This window comes from Amborella trichopoda, chromosome 10 (assembly GCF_054954075.1).
Source record: "Amborella trichopoda isolate Santa Cruz 75 chromosome 10, AtrichopodaSantaCruz75HAP2 v2.0, whole genome shotgun sequence".
In the NCBI taxonomy this organism is placed as follows: domain Eukaryota; kingdom Viridiplantae; phylum Streptophyta; class Magnoliopsida; order Amborellales; family Amborellaceae; genus Amborella; species Amborella trichopoda.
The window spans coordinates 38,335,650-38,353,485 of NC_142345.1; the positions used below are offsets into that span (position 1 = coordinate 38,335,650).

Here is a 17,836-nt window from a genome sequence, read left to right on the forward strand (position 1 = left end):
GTATTCTCGAAGCCCAAAAGAATAGGGCAACAAGAAAATAAGGATACGGATCGAGGGCAATTTCGTCATTACTCGATGTGGAGTCCCGGTCTCTTGGCTATTGGGGATATGGTGGGCAATTTCGGGGAGAAGTTGGGGGCAGTTAGGTAATTACTCCACGTGAGCAACAGGTGAGTGAACTCTTATCTAACCATAGTTTAATGGTTTTTTCCAACCCACGGTTAGTTGAAACAAGGGGTTAAACTTTTTCTTCCATTTCTTTATATTTATATTTATATTTATATTTTTAAGTTAAAAACACGAAGTCTGAAACCAAGTCTCTCTCTCTTGGTGTAGGTACGCTGCCAAAACCTCATCCTTTTTCATTCTCTCTCTCTGAAATCTCTCTTCAAGCTTTCTCTCTCTACCTGTCAAAGCCTCATCCTATCTCCCCTCTCTCTCTCTCTCAATATCTCATTGGACTCGCAACTCTCTCTCTAGACTCTGTATACCTGCCAAAACCTCATCCTTTTCGTTCTCTCTCTAGACTCTCTCTAATTCGCCGAAACCACCTCTTTTCCGAGCTCTTTCTCTCTCTAGATTCTCTAAGCTCCCGCTTTCTCTCTCTACTTTTTGCTGGAGGATTTAATTCTGTGTAAATCTTATAACTTCTTCTGCAGGCAACGGATTTGGCTTCTTTCGACGCCTTTTCCCCCGCCTTTAAATCTCCCCTTTAAGAAGCGCTCCTCACTCCTTCTAAAACGAACGCGTCGGCTCGGAGCATCGAAATCTGGTTCTCCGATCAAGTATACGGGAAATCAGGTCGATTTCTGGCTGGAATTCACTTTTTCCGGCGAGTTTTTCAGACCTTTGCTAGGTCGAAAGGAGCTCAGATCTTTGGATGATCACGCGTTTATTCTTTGTTGTTAGTTTGTCACAGGTTTGATATCTATGATCCCTTTGAGTTAGCTGCTTATTCTCTCTTTTTATTGCTGGATCGCGTCTGCTGTGTTTTCTGTCATGATTTCAAATGAACGATTCAAACTCTCTTCTCTCTCTCTAAATGTTTTCTTCTTTATTTCTATCTAAGATACCATCAATTTCTCTCTCATATATCATTCTCTCTTGATGCATCTTCATAAGGGAAAATCTGATATATTTATCTTCCTTTTTACTTCTTTCGCTCTCTGCTTCTCTCTCTCATGTAAAAACCTATTCTATAAAACCTATTAATTTCTCTCTCTGAATTATGTAGACATGGGGAGATGACTTGTGTATTCCTGTCCGCTTCTTGATTTCTTGAAAAAAACGCATGAAGAAGGAAAAAGATAGAAATTGATCTATTTCCATGTTTTTACAGAGAGAGAACTAGAATAGCAATATCCTCTCTGTAGTTAGAGAGAGGGTGAGAATTTGGCACAAAGAGAAAAAGATAAGCTTCATAAAAAAAGGGTTTTTTTTTTTTTCGCATGCTATTTTTAGAAGCGGATTTTTGTTTATGACCGACTCTTCACATTCTTGCCGAGGCAAATGCGCTTCGACATATCTGGACCCTCCGTTGGAGGGATGCAATAGATCTCCACCGTCTGCTTTGACGCCTACAGTTTGGCACGAGTCGTGCTCGTGATTTGTCGCGTGTCAGGGACGACACTTATTGTCCCACGAGCCATGCCGCCTGCGTGCTTCCTCCTTTTTGTACTCCTGTTTAGGTTTTCCATAGGAGTATAATGCCATCATATTATGATCCATATGAGCATTTAAGAATAATAGTCATCGGTGACTCTACTGTCCAATCAATTCACGGACGGTGATGGAGGGAGAATGGACCCACAAGGCCGAGGAATGACCTCCCAATGTGCGGGTCCCACTATATTTTAGAAGGGGACAGCTAATTATCAGCTTGCATTTTTCTATGGTCATATGGATTATATAGCATACTCCATAATTCTAATGAAAATTTCAATTTTAGATGCGTTTTTTTGTGAAGATTTGCTGATGGGTAGTTCTGTAGACCGTAGGCGTATGAAAGTGCTCTTTGTGCGCATGTTCGTTTCTGGACGATAGTACTTCGGAGAAAGCACATTCTACAAAGGGGCAAAATATCCTATTTCTCTGGTGTTTGTTTATGTTTGGCGTGTGTGGTTCACGTGAAATGCGTTTGTTTGTTGGGTTGAGAGAGAGAGAGAGCATAGGTGGGTTTTTGTTTAGGTTTGATGGAGAGAGCGTAGGTGGGGGTTTTGTGGTGATTTGATGATGAGCAGTTGTAAAGGCTTCTAAAAAATGTCCTGTGGTATATTCGTTTCTAGATGATGATAGTTTGGGGAAAATACAATATACAAAGGGGGAAAAATATCTCATTGCTCTGGTGTTTATTGGTGTTTGGATGTGTGGTGTATGGTCATGTACTTGTTTGTGTGTGGAGAGAGAGAAAGGAATCGAGTATTATACTTGAACTCGTGTTACCCTTATTTAGACGAGTATGCGAATCTTGGCCTACTGGCGATTTTTCTTGAAATAACCGATAGAGAGCACGGTATTACAAAAATATCGCAATTATTTATTGTCCCTATCTCCTTCTAATTTGGGTTGCGATTGATCCTTATCTTGAATAACAGTAGCTTAATGTCTTAATCCACTGAATATTCCCACTATATTTGGCCACAATCAGCCAAAATTGGCCGAAGCCTTGACACGTACCTAATTTGAGCTCGGAAAATATTATCTCTTGTCATGACGAAATCTTTTTTGATTTCTTATCTATATTTGTTGGTCAATGGCCCCTTACTGTGTTATACTTGAATTTGGATTGAATGGTTCTCTGTTTATTTTTCCTCAACCTAGCCAGTTAGGAAGACGGCCAGTTTGTATTTTGGAGTAATGGTGAGAAAACCGGATAGCCAAAATTCGGATTTCTGAAAAGAAAAATAGTCCCCCCAATTTTGCAACCAATTTTTTCTGCACTGTCTTTATTTATATTTGTACGATACTTTTCATCTGACTTCTCTCTGCATAGACTCCATTATTATATATTGACTGATGCATGAGGGTCAATAATATTCATATTCTGAGTGTTTTGCACGATCGGAGGTGCTCCAATTATTGTGGGTGGCTATGCATATCCATTTATCCACATCAAAACCCTTTCCAACCGAGAATATTCCATCGATATTTTTATCGATAGATTGCCAAACAGTAGTATTTATTTCCTTGTCTTTTTTTATCAGATCCTTTTGTTTAGATGGTAGATGTGTATGCCTTGTCTTGTTCTATGAACAATTGGATCTAATGGGCCAGTTGGTTGCTTGCAGATCTGACACGTGTCTGTCTGGGGGTCTTGATTCCCTTGAACGTTGGTAGTATCACGGGGAAACCTGCTTATGTTTATCTTTATTGGAATACAAAGTCTACAAAGGTTGTGGGTTTTCTAGCATTTTGCTTCACAATATCTAATAGTTGAGGTGGTGGTTGATAAATGATATCCAGGTAGTTCTTTCTCATATCCTCTCTCTCTCTCTCTCTCTCAATTTAGTTTATCTTCTATCAAACGGGTTGAAAAAATATGTTATCTTTTTCTTTGTTATTGTTTTGTGATTTCATCTTTCACGAGAGACAAAAAGAAGATATCTTGTAATATTGTGTTTCTGTTTGTGCTCTGTGAAGGCATCATGGTGTCAAAATCCTGTACAAATCTGTTGGGTTTGGCCTCTGGCGAGCTGATGGACTTCCCACAAGCTTTAAGGCGACTTCCTAGAGTTGTTACTTCACCAGGGATCATCTCAGATTTTGATGATGGATTGAATGCAAATTTAGGCAAAAGTCAAGAAAGGATCATAATAGTAGCAAATCAGCTACCTCTTCGCGCTCAAAAGGGTGTTCTAGATGGTAAATGGCACTTTAGTTGGGATGAAGATTCTCCTCTGCCCCAACTAAAAGATGGGTTCTCTTCTGGTACTGATTGTCTCTTTGTTGGTTGTCTCAAAGCTGAGATAGACTCGAGCGAGCAAGAAGCCATTGCCCAGAGGCTTTTGGAAGAGTTCAAATGCGTGCCCACTTTCCTTCCTAATGAACTTCAAGTCAAATTTTACCATGGATTTTGTAAGCAGCATCTATGGCCACTGTTCCATTACATGCTGCCTTTATGTCCTGATCATGGGGATAAGTTTGACCGGTCTCTATGGCAAGCGTATGTCTCTGCAAATAAGTTATTTGCTGACAAAGTCATGGAAGTAATCAACCCAGATGATGACTACGTATGGGTCCATGACTATCATCTTATGGTCCTTCCTACATTCTTGAGGAAGCGGTTTAACCGGATTAAGCTCGGGTTCTTTCTCCATAGCCCCTTCCCATCTTCTGAGATTTACAGGACTTTACCTGTGCGCGATGAGATCTTGAAGGCCTTGCTCAATTCAGATTTGATTGGTTTTCACACCTTTGATTATGCTCGACACTTCCTTTCTTGTTGTAGTAGGATGTTGGGTTTGGATTATGAATCCAAGAGGGGTTACATTGGTCTAGAGTATTATGGCCGCACAGTGAGTATAAAGATTCTTCCTGTTGGTGTACATATGGGACAGCTTGAGTCAGTGTTGAATAAAGCTGAAACTTCAGCAAAGGTAAGAGAGCTTGAAGAACAGTTTATGGGGAAAACTTTGGTTGTTGGGGTTGATGATATGGACATATTTAAGGGTATAAGTCTGAAGTTGTTGGCGATGGAGGAGCTTTTGAAGCAACATCCCAAACTGCAAGGCAAAGTTGTCCTAGTTCAGATTGCCAACCCTGCCAGAAGTAGTGGGAAAGATGTACAAGAAGCCAAGAGAGAGACTCATTCAACTGCTAAAAGGATTAATGAGATGTATGGGTATCCTGGTTATGACCCAATTGTTTTAATTGATCGACCTGTGCCCCTGTATGAGAAACTTGCCTATTATGTCATGGCTGAGTGTTGTGTGGTGAATGCTGTGAGAGATGGGATGAACTTGGTTTCGTATAAATATATTGTTTGCAGGCAAGGAACTCTAAAGGCTGATGAAGCAATGGGTATCAGTTCAACTATCCCTAGAAAGAGCATGCTTGTCGTTTCTGAATTTGTCGGTTGTTCCCCTTCTCTAAGTGGGGCAATCAGGGTTAACCCTTGGAACATTGATGCAGTGTCAGAGGCCATAAATTCTGCCATTACTATGCCTGATTCAGAAAAACAACTACGCCATGAGAAGCATTATCGGTATGTCAGCTCTCATGATGTGGGTTATTGGGCAAGAAGCTTCAAGTCTGACTTGGAGAGAGCTTGTAAAGATCACTACTCTAGAAGGTGTTGGGGAATTGGATTTGGGTTAGGTTTCAGGGTTGTTGCTCTTGATCCAAATTTCAGGAAATTGTCCATAGAGCATGTCGCTTCTGTGTACAAAAGAACAAAGAGAAGGGCAATATTTTTGGATTATGATGGAACCATGATGCCTCAGACATCGATATGCAAGAATCCCAGTAACGAGGTCATTTCTGTTCTGAATAGCCTGTGCAGTGATCCTAAGAACACTGTGTTCATTGTCAGTGGAAGGGGAAGGAGTTCTTTAAGCGAGTGGTTTTCTCCTTGTCAGAAGTTGGGAATTGCAGCAGAGCATGGGTACTTCACAAGGTAAATTGTAAATTTTATGATCTTTCTTTATTTCCTTCTAATATTAATTTCACATTCGCACATGAAAGAGCAAGAACAGGATTACAGTGGTGGAATGTTAATACAATTTGTAATATAATAGAATAATGGCGGGAGAAACTTGTCACAAAAAATGGAAAAACAGAGAAGTATCAGATAATTAAAAAATATATCATTATGAATCATTTCTATAGAGATGAAATAATTCATCATTTTTATGAGACTTTAAAAAATGACTGAATCAAATTTTACTTTCAACGTAATCCTGGCAGTTTGGTTGGTTCAGAAGATGGGGTGGATATGAGTTCTATTAGCATCGAATCTCGATCTCATATCATGAGAAGAATGAGTTGTGTTAAGTTTTTGAAAACTAAATTAAAAAGATAGGGGAGATATGAGTTCTATTAGCATCAAATTTCAATGTTGGATCATGAGAAAAATGAGCTGTTCTAAGTTTTTGAAGACTAAAATGTTCAATCTGTAAACAAGCAACCTGTATAAAGAAGCATCCTGTAATCTTGTAAAGTGCATCCAATGTATAATTAGTGACATTTTTTATGAAAGCAAGAACTTAAAATCTCAAGCTAAGACATTTATGGATGAAATTACTAGAATCTGGCAAGTATCATATTGAAGAGGTACTAAACCAGAAAGCTTATAACATGAAACTGGTACAACTTGTAACTGATGATTGGTTAGTATTTATTTGTGATCTAAGGAGCTGCCCTTTTGATGTAGATGGAGTGGAGACTCTGAGTGGAAATCATGCTTGTTAGCTGCAGATTTCGATTGGAAAAGTATAGCTGAACCTGTTATGAGATTATATACCGAGACAACTGATGGATCTTCGATGGAAATAAAGGAAAGTGCATTGGTCTGGCATCATCAAGATGCTGACCCAGATTTTGGTTCTTGTCAAGCAAAGGAGCTTTTGGACCACCTAGAGAATGTACTAGCCAATGAACCAGTAGTCGTTAAAAGGGGCCAGCATATTGTGGAAGTTAAGCCGCAGGTAAATTTCTTGTTCTTATTCTTCCTCTCTCTCTCTCTCTCTCTCTCTCTCCTGTCTTTCTTTCTGTGTGCATGGTGTGTGTGGAAGTTAAGCCACAGTACTGAATCTCTTTGCACCTTTGATAACCTCTTTCTCTTACTTGCGTATATGATGATCCGGCCCCCTTGTGATCCTCATGATCATGTCTTGCAGGGTGTAAGTAAGGGTTTGGTTGCAGAAAACCTTCTCTCAGCAATGGTGGATGGTGGGAAGCCACCTGATTTTGTGATGTGCATCGGTGATGATAGGTCTGATGAGGACATGTTTGAGAGCATATCAACTGCTATATCTCGTCTATCAATGCCAGGACAAACAGAGGTTTATGCGTGTACAGTTGAGCAAAAACCAAGCAAGGCTAAGTATTATCTCGATGACACTGTCGAGGTCATAAAGTTGCTTCAAGGTCTTGCTGCTGCCTCAGATCAGCATCCAAGGCCTGCTCATATTCAAGTGTCCTTCGAAAGCTGTGCTTGAAGTGGATGAATCATATTGGGGAGCTTGAGAATGCTAAAAACCAGGTTTTGTGGCTAATGGCTTAAGTTGGAGAATTATGGGATGCATTTATTGATCTAATTGAATATTCTCAAGACAATTTTGTTGGGTATAAGGTGATGACCTTTATCTGTTAGTGGAAGAGGAAGTGGATAATCGCGGGGGTTTGGCATGGTGCACCTAGCTTTTGCTGAGCTTTCTTTGATGTGGTGGCTGAACTCTTGCCAATTCCAAATAGTGAAGCAATTTTGCTGAGTCTTTTGTTTCTGGGATCATGTCTTGAGGGTTGGTGATAGTGAAGTCATGTGATGATAGCAAGGGCCGCCGCATTTGGCGCTCATTACCATGTGAATTTTGCTTTTATAGAAGCCCGATCACAATAGTAAAAAATGAAATGGTATAATGACCTCTCACATGTATGTATTCACACTGTTCTTACCAATTTATTTTTTTTGATACATTGAATCAAATGGAATAATATTTACAGGTTGTTCCAAGTTAAAGGTTTCCTTCTGTATGCTATTCTCGTAAAGTACTGCACTGTATATCAGTGAGAAATGAGTGTCCTTTCCATTTCTGAACCTCTCTTTTAAAGGTTTCCTTTTGTATGCTATTTTATATGTTGCTCGTAAAGTAGTGCACTATATATCAGTGAGAAATGAGTGTCCTTTCTTTAAAAGAGAAACTTGGTTTATATTATGGGTGCGGTTTGCATAGAGCTGACGCTCTAAAGCGTACCTTCAAATAGTGTCTAGAAATGCGGTTGCAATACTAGAAATCTTGCGGTTGCAATACTAGAAATCTTGTGATAGCCTTAAAATATATTTTATTTTTAACTATAAAATTTAAAGCGTCAAAAATAGTGTACAAGCATAGATATATGAGAACACGAAAATCTTTAAAATTGATGGTCCAAAAATGGGTTATAAATGAACTATCTTTAAAACTTGAAATTCATTTTTTTCTTCTCATGTTCATGAATATTTATGTCAAGATGATCAATTTGAGAATATTTAAGCATTAAAAAAACCTCTTGTGCTAACTCTAATTTGATTGTTTAGAGCTTCGGTTCTATATAAACTCTTTCCTTAGGTTAATGGTGTAAAACAATCCAATTAAAGTACCTTCAAATTTTATCATAGTATATAATTTTGAACCTTCAAATTTGATCATAACATATAATTTTGGTGTAAAATATTCTTAGGATTATCTTATAATCTATTTTCATATCTAATTATAAAATTTTAAACTCCAAAGATAGTTAAATTTAAGTAAATCTATAAGCGTATGAAAATCTTGAAAATGGACGGTCTAGATAATGTGTTGTAAGATGCACTATTTATGAGACTCAAAATCTTTTTTTTTCATAATCATACATCTCAATGTCGAGATGATCAATGAGAGGGTTTTTCAACATTAAAACAACCTTTGCTAATGGATTTTCGAGATGCATATGTAGTTTTACATTTTAAGGTTGTAACTTTATATAAACTTTTTTCACACACACACACACACACACACACATATATATATATATATATATATATATATATATATATATATATATATATATATATATATATATATATATATATATATATATATATATATATATATATATATATATATATATATATATATATATATATATAGAAAGGCTGAGGTTAGCCCACTAGCTCCCAGCTACATAAGAGTCTAGATTGATCTGACAGTTACAACTTTGATTTGACAATCAAAACTTCATTTCGTATTTGAATTTTTTTATTTTTAATTTTTTTATTTTTTATTTAGAAATACAAATCACATGAAATTTTAGGAATCCATTCTTTTCATCAAGGTGCACCTAATAACAATATTTTAAAAAATAATTAGTAAAAAATAAAGTGATCAAAATATCTTTGAAAAGTTTTGGGAGTATTATGGTCAATTTATTTTTATTTTGATATTTTTATTAGATTCTCTTATTTTTAAAGAATACACGTTCAAAATTTCATGTGATCTGGATGTGTAAAAAAAAACTAAAATTCAAATACAAAATGAGGTCGTGACCATCAGATCGGCCCAGATTCAATTTGGATCGTTGAGCTCATATGTAGCTGTATGCTAGTGGGTACCTTAGTCTTTCCTATATATATATATATATATATATATATATATATATATATATATATATATATATATCCTATGAGACCCTTCCACACTCATGTGTGTAGGACCCCAAAGGATCACCATTAAATTTGGCACATATATTTAGAAAAGTTATTACAAGGTGCTAAATTTAATGGTGATCTTTTGGGTTCTACACATATGGATGTGGGAGGGTCTCACAAGGTCATTTCCCTATATATATATATATATATATATATATATATATATATATATATATATATATATATATATATATATATATATATATATATATATATATATATATATATATATATATATATATATATATATATATATATATATATATATATATATATATATATATATAGAGAAAATATCTTGTCAGCTCATGGGTTGATAGTTGTAGTGGCAGCCAATGGTCCAGATTGAATCTGGACCGATTTGACGGTCACGACAATATTTCGTGTTTGGATTTTCATTTTTTTTTCTACAAATCCAAATCACTTTACATTTAGAGCGTCCATTTTTCAAAAATAGAAGAATCTAATAAAAATATAAAAAATAATAATTCGAAAAATATAAATTGACCAAAATACCATTGAAACATTACGGGGGTTTTGGCCAATTTATATTTTACGAATTTCTTTTTTCTTTTTTCTTTTTTTTATTAGGTGTGCCTTGATGAGAAGAATGAACGCCTAAAATTTCAAGTGATTTGGATTTGTAGAAAAAACATGAAAAATTCAAATACGAAATGAGATCATAATCGTTAGATTAGCCCAAATTGAATCTGGGCTATTGACTGACACTGTAACAACCAACCCGTGGGCAGATAGAATCCACTCCCATATATTATAGGTCAACCGTATACTTCTTTGTGCCTTTCTTTGGGGCACGAGAGCCATGATATGGAATGGATGCTCCAGAATAATGTCTAGATGATATGCACTCCCTACGCACACCCTACAAAAATCTAATACTGATATTGAATGGCGAGTTTCCTCTCAAGCAGGGCTTTATCTTTTTTTCAGAAAAACCAGTGTTTCAAAAATCGTCGATCCGATCCGAAATTGGGCGATCCAGATCGGGTATCGGTGATAACCGATCCAAATGCATTATCGGTAAAACCGGGCGGTTCCTAACTTTTTCATTTTTCAATCCGGATTTCTTTTTATGCACCCACCCTAGGTTTTTTAAAATGTGACATTTTTATGCCAATTGGCACTCCACCTTTCTACCCCTACGTGAATTGCCAAATTTTTATGCCAACTGGCACTCCACCTTTCTCCCCCCACGTGAATTGCCAAATTTTTATGCCAACTGGCACTCCACCTTACGTGGCCTTACTCTCCCCACGACCTTAATCGCCCCACGTGAATGCCAAATGTGATTGCTGTCCCACGCGAATGCCAAATGTCACGTGATTGCTGTCCCACGTGAATGCCAAATGTCACGTGACTCACATGAATGCCAAATGTCACGTGATTGCTGTCCCACATGCCAAATGTCACCAAATGTCACGTGATTGCTGTCCCACGTGAATGCCAAATGTCACATGATTGTTGTCCCACGTGAATGGCAAATGTCACGCGATTGTTGTCCCACGTGAATGGCAAATGTCAATCGCCACGTGAATGGCAAATGTCACGTGATTGTTGTCCCACGTGAATGGCAAATGTCACGCGATTGCCAGCTTAAAAAGTCTTAGCATGCAATACGTTGTCAAGGCAACATTCAACCCAACCACATCGTTGGGTTTTTTTATAGTATACAGTCTTCTCACATCGCTTCGATGTGGGATATATCTGTGAGTTGAAAAAACGCTGGCAAATATTATTGGCTTGGGATAAATTGCAGTGAGATGGTGTACGCACGACGGTGTACGCCCATCATGAATAAGAAAGTTTTATGTCCGATTGTGGCAATGAAATTTGAAGATAAAAAAAGAAAAAAATTATTAAAAATAATAATTAGGTGCCCATCACCCCTATCTTTCACCAAAAAAAATTTAAATTTACTTACCAAAAAAACATAAAAACTCTATTAAGCTTTTATATCATGGTATTATTTCATTATATGAGTAATAATTAATTAATTAGTTAATTAGGATTAAAAAATTATTACTAGCTCATAGGATGAAAAAAATAAAAAGTAATACAACAAGCAAAAAAAATGTAGTACAACATCCTCTTCTTTTGTTAAAAAAAAAAAAAAAGATAATCAACAAGTATCATATTTTTGTTGTAAAAAAAAAAAAAAAGATAACACAATAAGTATTTCTTGTCAAAAAAATAAAAAGGTATTTTTTAATACAACCTAGGAATAAATGGTCTAATTATATTTTTTATTTTTATAACATGCTGGTCTTTAACATAAATTTAGTAATATTAATTTAAAGATAGGATTCATACAATGAGGCCATTTGAAATCTCTCTCTGTCTACTAACAATCTCTTCCACTAATTTATTCTAGAAACCTAAAAAATTAGAGAAAATTGGTAGGCATTCTAATAATTTCTACATTGATAACCAAATATTTTATTTTATTTATTAATTTTTGTATTATAAATCATGTAGTGTACTATTTTTCTTATAGTTATCAATAATATATTTTAAATTAGATGATATTATAAAATATTTTGGATTTGTTATTATTTATATAATAAAATAAAATATTGTTGGTATATAATATTTTAGTTAGTTAGGTTGTAATAATTTGGGTTTTTTTAGCAGATTAGGGTTTTCCGCCTATTCAAGATTTTAGTGGCCAATTTTTCATCGATTTAGTCAACTCTTTATTGTAGTCCATATATGATTATATATTTAATCCATGATAATTCTATGATTTATTTTGTGTGATGTAAATTTAATTGTCAACATAAGTTCATACATGGAAAGAACATCTCAATATTCATAATTTGATGAAAACAATGAAAGTTAATAATGTAGTACCCTCATTTCTTATTGGATTCCTAAAAAACAACATTTATAATGAATTTTAATAATTTTTTTGGATTTTTTTGAAGCTTTAATCCGACCGATTTAACCGATTCCCAATCCGGATGACCGATTCGCCGATCTGGATCGGTTTTTGAGGTGCCCGATCAGGGTTGCCGATCCATTATTTAAACCATTGAGAAAAACGTTATCAGAAGTTTTAGGAGGTCGCTTATATCTAATGGTACTAAGACTGAAGATTGTTCTTGTTTTGTCTCTCTTTCTCAAGGAGATATTTGTTTTTTTTGTGTGGGTTGTTTCATTCACCTCTGAGTGCCGGCCACCTAATTTTTCTGCAGTTGATAGCAGTAACAAGTACCTTTTATACTTGATATGCAAGTGATGTTTAAAAGGAAATGAGGCAAGAAAATCGAAAACACTTCAGATAATTACTCTGAAATTTTAATTGATATTCCTCTTTCAAGGGTTTGTATATGTATGGAAATATTTGTTTCCAGTTGTCGATGTGAGTGCATGGTTTTCTGGTCAATAACTATACAAAAGGAGCTGCCATGTGCAAAAGAATGTGAATGTTCTATGGCGTTTCCGTCCTCTCTTTTAAGCACTTCTTACCCTTGCATTGGCAAATGAAGATTCTCATTGCTTGGCATTAATCTCATGAAATCTTTCTGTTCTTAGAACCTTTATGATATTCTTTGCCAGTCAATATTGAATTTTCATTTTAGTTGTTGATGGCTACTGCTAGTAAACTCATTTCCTTTCTTCTATGAAATGATTCTGAATTTCAATGTTTAATAAAACATGGGTTCATGGGCATGTACTTCATACTCATTCATCATATTTCAAAGCCATGGGGAAAGAATGCGCAAATATATCGATTCACATGTTTTCATGATATCCTACTATTGATTGAGAGAAGTAGACTATTTTTACAGAAAAATATACAAAGCGGCTATTTACTTGTTGTACAAAAAGGTCATAATCATTCTTGCCCCTCTCAAGTAACTTGTGCTTTACAAATGAAAATATAATATCCGGTTGTTCGTCTTCTGTCACTGGCGTATTTAGTCAGAATAAAATCTTGCAGTATCAAATGTCTTTTGGATTGAGCATAATATCAAATTGATAATATCCTTAAAATACTTTAGTATTTTGTATTGGCTCCAGATGAGGCATTTGAATTTCCTGCATATGCCTGCTCAAAGGTAAACATGTTATGTTTTTGCACCTGTGATTAAAGAATCGATTACAAATTTCCCATTTGGAAAGTCTGTCCTAAGGTAGCCTTTGGTGTGAGGTTTTGCTTCATAAGGAAAATCCCTTGCTTGTCAGAGATTAAAGTTCCATGTTTTCCACCTCTATTTGCAATGCTTCTTGATGGAATATGCACTAAAATCCTGTTTATGAATCCTTTCCTTTTTGATGCTTCATATTTTAAATTTGCTTTTATGAAAGAATAGCTCGAGGCATTAGCTAAACTTGAGGTCCCTTATGGATAACACAAGTCCTATGGATGCGTTCATCTTTAGTATGAATGGACGTGAATCGAACAAACTCTCATGGGACGACCAATGTGAGAAACCCTATGAACTTGACGCCGCCTGACGATTGTTGGGGATGTACACCTCTTTTTTTTATAGGAATAGTATAAAGAAACCATTTTTTTTTTGTACAAAGAGATCACAATCACTCTTATCCGTCAAATTTAATTTAAATCTGATGGTTATATAAACCGTCGAATTTTAAATCTGATGGTTATAAAAGTGTCATTGTGTAGACCCAAAGTTCAAAAAATAAATAAAAATGTTGAGGGATTTTTTTGTTAGAACATGTCCTAAAATATATCAAAGAAATATTGTGAGCATTCTCTGTTGATGGATTTCTTTAACTCGTACTCCACATATCTCATTATAAAGGATCAAAATTTTGATATACTCACATTGATATAGGATGAATCTGAGATGATTGTTGTGTCTCTGGATTCTCATCACTCATTTATATCCTAGTTATATGATATTTTTTTATAAATTGTTTGAAGTTTATTGCAAAATCTAGTGACAGACAGGTTATCTTGTCTCACTGGTCATTTGTTTCATTTCCTCTTACATAGTACTCCCAAGAGATCAATTCATAATAAATAAGGGTTTCAATTGCATTTAAGAGATTGGTTCATGAAAATTATTGGACAACTTTAGCTCGTTTTTTTAAAATGAAATCATCGTCATCATCAGAACTTTCTTCTAACTATTTGTGGTTAACGTAGATTACAAATTTTTTCAACTATTTATGATCGGCTAATAACGTAAAAGAAGTAGATCAGAGAGTAATGAACATTATTTGTAATGAAGTAATGAACATTGTTATTAGCTCCACAAAGTACCAGTGAAGAATCCGTAAAAGTGGAACTTTATTGTTAGGATGGGCATTTTCTTTAGATATATGAAAACTTTGTCAATACCAAAGATGTTAATAACTTTTATTAATTGAACAACTACATAAAAGAAATTACATCAAAAGAAATAAAAAGAAAAGAGAGTAGAGAACCATCCTTTCCAAGTGAATCCGCCAAAGTGTTCGCCTCCTTATAGATATGATTAAAAGAGACTGTCAATGGATCCACCAAATCTAAGATCTACAACCACAAAGATCTCAATTCCTAAGGTACTCATTGATCCTTATTGCACTACTTAATCGCATTCAACGAATCTCTTTCAATAACACAACTGTGACGACCTTAAATTTTTTGAAGTTGAAAAATATAATCAATAATGTTGATAAAAATAAATACAAAATAAATAAATAAAATAAAATAAAATTCACTGTGTCAAAATGCATCATGGGTCCATTAATTTACTCATCCTTTCGTTTAGGTTAGGAATGTTAGATTTTCGACAGGTAATTTCACTTTGGTTGTCTTGTGAACCATTTCTATTGTAGACCACTTTTATAATATGGCCCAAGAGGACCACTCGTTCTTCTTTTTGACGTTGCCCTGTACGCTAACCGTTTTGTTTTGCCATCTTAATTCACGTGTCATGGACACAGGGTATTTAGTAGCCCTCACTACCCTCCCTCCCATTTTAACCCTCTCCAGCTCTCTCTTAAATTAACAAATTCACAGCTCAAGAAGAGGAATGGCTACAGCAGTTGCTGGTTTCTCCTTGAATAAACAAATCCCCCATCAACGCATTATAGAAGAGGCAACAGATTTCGCAAACAAATCGCCACCTCACTGCAAACTTCACGAACAGATAATGTGTGCAGGTGAGACATGGAGATAAAGTTCATCAGAAGGCAGCCACTTTCGCTCTCTAGGAATCAAGATGAAACAGCTCCACGAGCAGACAAGCCCGAACCGCAGGAGAGATGAGGAAGGAATTCGCAACCCCACTCTCTTTAACACCATTAACAACCAACGAAACTCTCTCTCTAGGTATGTCCTTGATGATTTTATACAAGGCACGTTCACGGACACAAATTGCACTCTGTACTCTCCACCCACTCTCTGCAATTTCTCTCTCTTCTGACAACCCAATGAATTCACACTTAGTAGTGTGCTGAGCTCAATCTTTATCTCTCTTAGATGCTCCAACTATCCACCACCTTTAGACTTACTCTGCTCTCTTCCAAGCCTGCACCAATCTCAAGCTGCCACTCTTTGGCACCGCTCACCACAAAAGATGACTACTTCTCTCTCTAAACGACCTTATCGTCTCCAATCACCCCATCAATCTGCATGCGCGTTGTGGCCTTTTAAGCACCGCGCAGCAAATGTTCGACACAATGCCTAAAAGAAACATAGTCTCTTGAATCTCTCTAATCTCAGGCTTCGACCGCGTATATATGCATCACGATAGGTGGATGATCATCCCATGGGCATATCAGCATCATGAAAGTAGGGGACCTCATTGTCTTAAAAATAATCTTTTTAGTAAAATTGTGATATTTTATCTATTGTTAGGAATTTTAAATACTGTACATTATTAGAAATAAATTTATTTTTCCTGTCTATTGTTGACAATTTTAGATACGGTAAATTATTAGACATAAACGTGATATTTTCGCCTTTAGTAAAATATTGAAATTTCTTTCTACTATTTTGAATATTTAAACATTGTAAAATTCATATGCAAATGACTTCTTCATTATTTAAAAAGCTGATATTTCTGCACTTGATTGTAGTATTGCCTAAGAAATGATTATTTGTGAATTGGCAATTCCATAAATTGTGATAATCCATATTTAATTTTGGATTCTCATAAAAGTTTTTCTATAGATAATAGATTGTTTATCATGTTACATTTCAAGATTGTCCTTCAGAACTGCTACCTTTCAGAAATTATTGCCAAAATGTTTGACTGGTTACTTACAGATATTTCAATGAAAGTGATTGTTTAAATTGCCGAAAGTGAATTCATGTTAATGATTTCAATGATGCTTTGCATATATAATGTTGCTGTTTTCTGATGTTAAAAGAGTTTTAGAGATAATTTGAGTATAAGTGGACTCATTCGGTACGCCGATGAGGTATGATCGGACGTACAGGGATTATTAGGACCTATCCGGTTATGCCGGTATAGACTATTTGGACTCATTCGGGATGTCGATGAGATATGATCGGACCTGCAGGGATTGTTAGGACCTATCCGATTATGCCGGTAGGGACTATTTGGACTCATCTGGGACGCCTGTGAGGTATGATCGGACCTGCATGGATTGTTAGGACCTATCAGGTTACGCCGACAGGGATTATTTGGACTCATCCGGTAAACCGCTTAGGATTGTTTGGATCTGCAGAGATTGTTTGGACCCATCCAGGATGCTGGTGGGTTATATAGGTGACCTATTTGGGACGCCTATGGGGGATTTTGTGATATCATTTGAGTTATGCATTTCTATTAAAATGTTTACATGCATTTCAATTATTTGGATTATGTTTAATTGTGCATTTCTGAAAGTGATATTGTTCTCCATAAATGCTTTTGCTCGCAATGTTTTTAATAGACCTCAATTTTGAAAGTATTTATATCTTCCAACCATGATTATTTTTGAAGACCATGATGATCACTTACTGAGTAGCCAAACTCATCAAACTATAGTAAATATTTTTTTCAGGGTAATTGCAGTCTCATAGTTCGAATGCAGCAGGACCGTCTTTGAAGAATTTATAGGCATGATTGTACTGCCCCTTGTAACTTATGATCAAATGCACCATTGTAATTTTTGTTCTATCAAGAGATGTATATATCTAGTCCTTTATGATAATAATTGTTATGAGTAGACTTTGCACAAATTAAAAGAAATGGAAAAATCTGTTTTAGTGCGAATTTAATAGTATAAATTTTAAATTTGTTTTATATGTAGATAATATAAGAATAGTCTGTTGTACATTGGGAATGTTAGAAAACTTGGGGTGTGACAACAATAGTCTCCAATATGTTTGCTCACCAAAACCTTCAATCCTTACAGCAAAGCCATTATCTCCGCATAGTTAACAGTTGCAATGCCTATGGGTTTTGCAAAGGTAAAGATAATATGACCGTACCAATTTTGCTAACCCACACCAATCTCAAC

At 35.6% G+C, this 17,836-nt stretch overlaps 1 protein-coding gene and 1 long non-coding RNA gene across 4 annotated transcripts; both read left to right on the forward strand.

The window, feature by feature from the left end:
- Positions 1–329: 329 nt before the first annotated feature.
- TPS9 (trehalose-phosphatase/synthase 9) lies at positions 330–7,678 on the forward strand. 3 transcript variants are annotated; one of them, XM_011624995.3, is made up of 5 exons: positions 330–919; positions 3,288–3,462; positions 3,640–5,614; positions 6,371–6,644; positions 6,837–7,678. In XM_011624995.3, exons 3-5 carry the CDS (start codon positions 3,645–3,647, stop codon positions 7,155–7,157), a joined length of 2,565 nt encoding a protein of 854 aa, XP_011623297.2. In that variant the 5' UTR covers positions 330–919; positions 3,288–3,462; positions 3,640–3,644; the 3' UTR covers positions 7,158–7,678. The 3 variants fall into 3 exon arrangements, with proteins under 3 accessions (XP_011623297.2, XP_088706096.1, XP_088706094.1); XM_088849970.1 differs by lacking the exon at positions 330–919 and adding an exon at positions 2,071–2,512; XM_088849968.1 differs by lacking the exon at positions 330–919 and adding an exon at positions 2,478–2,859.
- A 7,599-nt stretch (positions 7,679–15,277) lies between these two features.
- Positions 15,278–17,542, forward strand: LOC110007234 (uncharacterized). The gene is made up of 2 exons (XR_002280908.2): positions 15,278–15,695; positions 17,378–17,542. It is a non-coding gene; the product is annotated as an uncharacterized LOC110007234 (long non-coding RNA).
- Positions 17,543–17,836: the final 294 nt, after the last annotated feature.

Coding starts and splice junctions, on each gene's coding strand:
- TPS9 (XM_011624995.3), top strand. CDS start 3,645: ATGGTGTCAAAATCCTGTACAAATCTGTTGGGTTTGGCCTCTGGCGAG. Junction 5,615..6,370: donor GAGCATGGGTACTTCACAAG/GTAAATTGTAAA, acceptor CTTTTGATGTAG/ATGGAGTGGAGACTCTGAGT. Junction 6,645..6,836: donor TTGTGGAAGTTAAGCCGCAG/GTAAATTTCTTG, acceptor CATGTCTTGCAG/GGTGTAAGTAAGGGTTTGGT.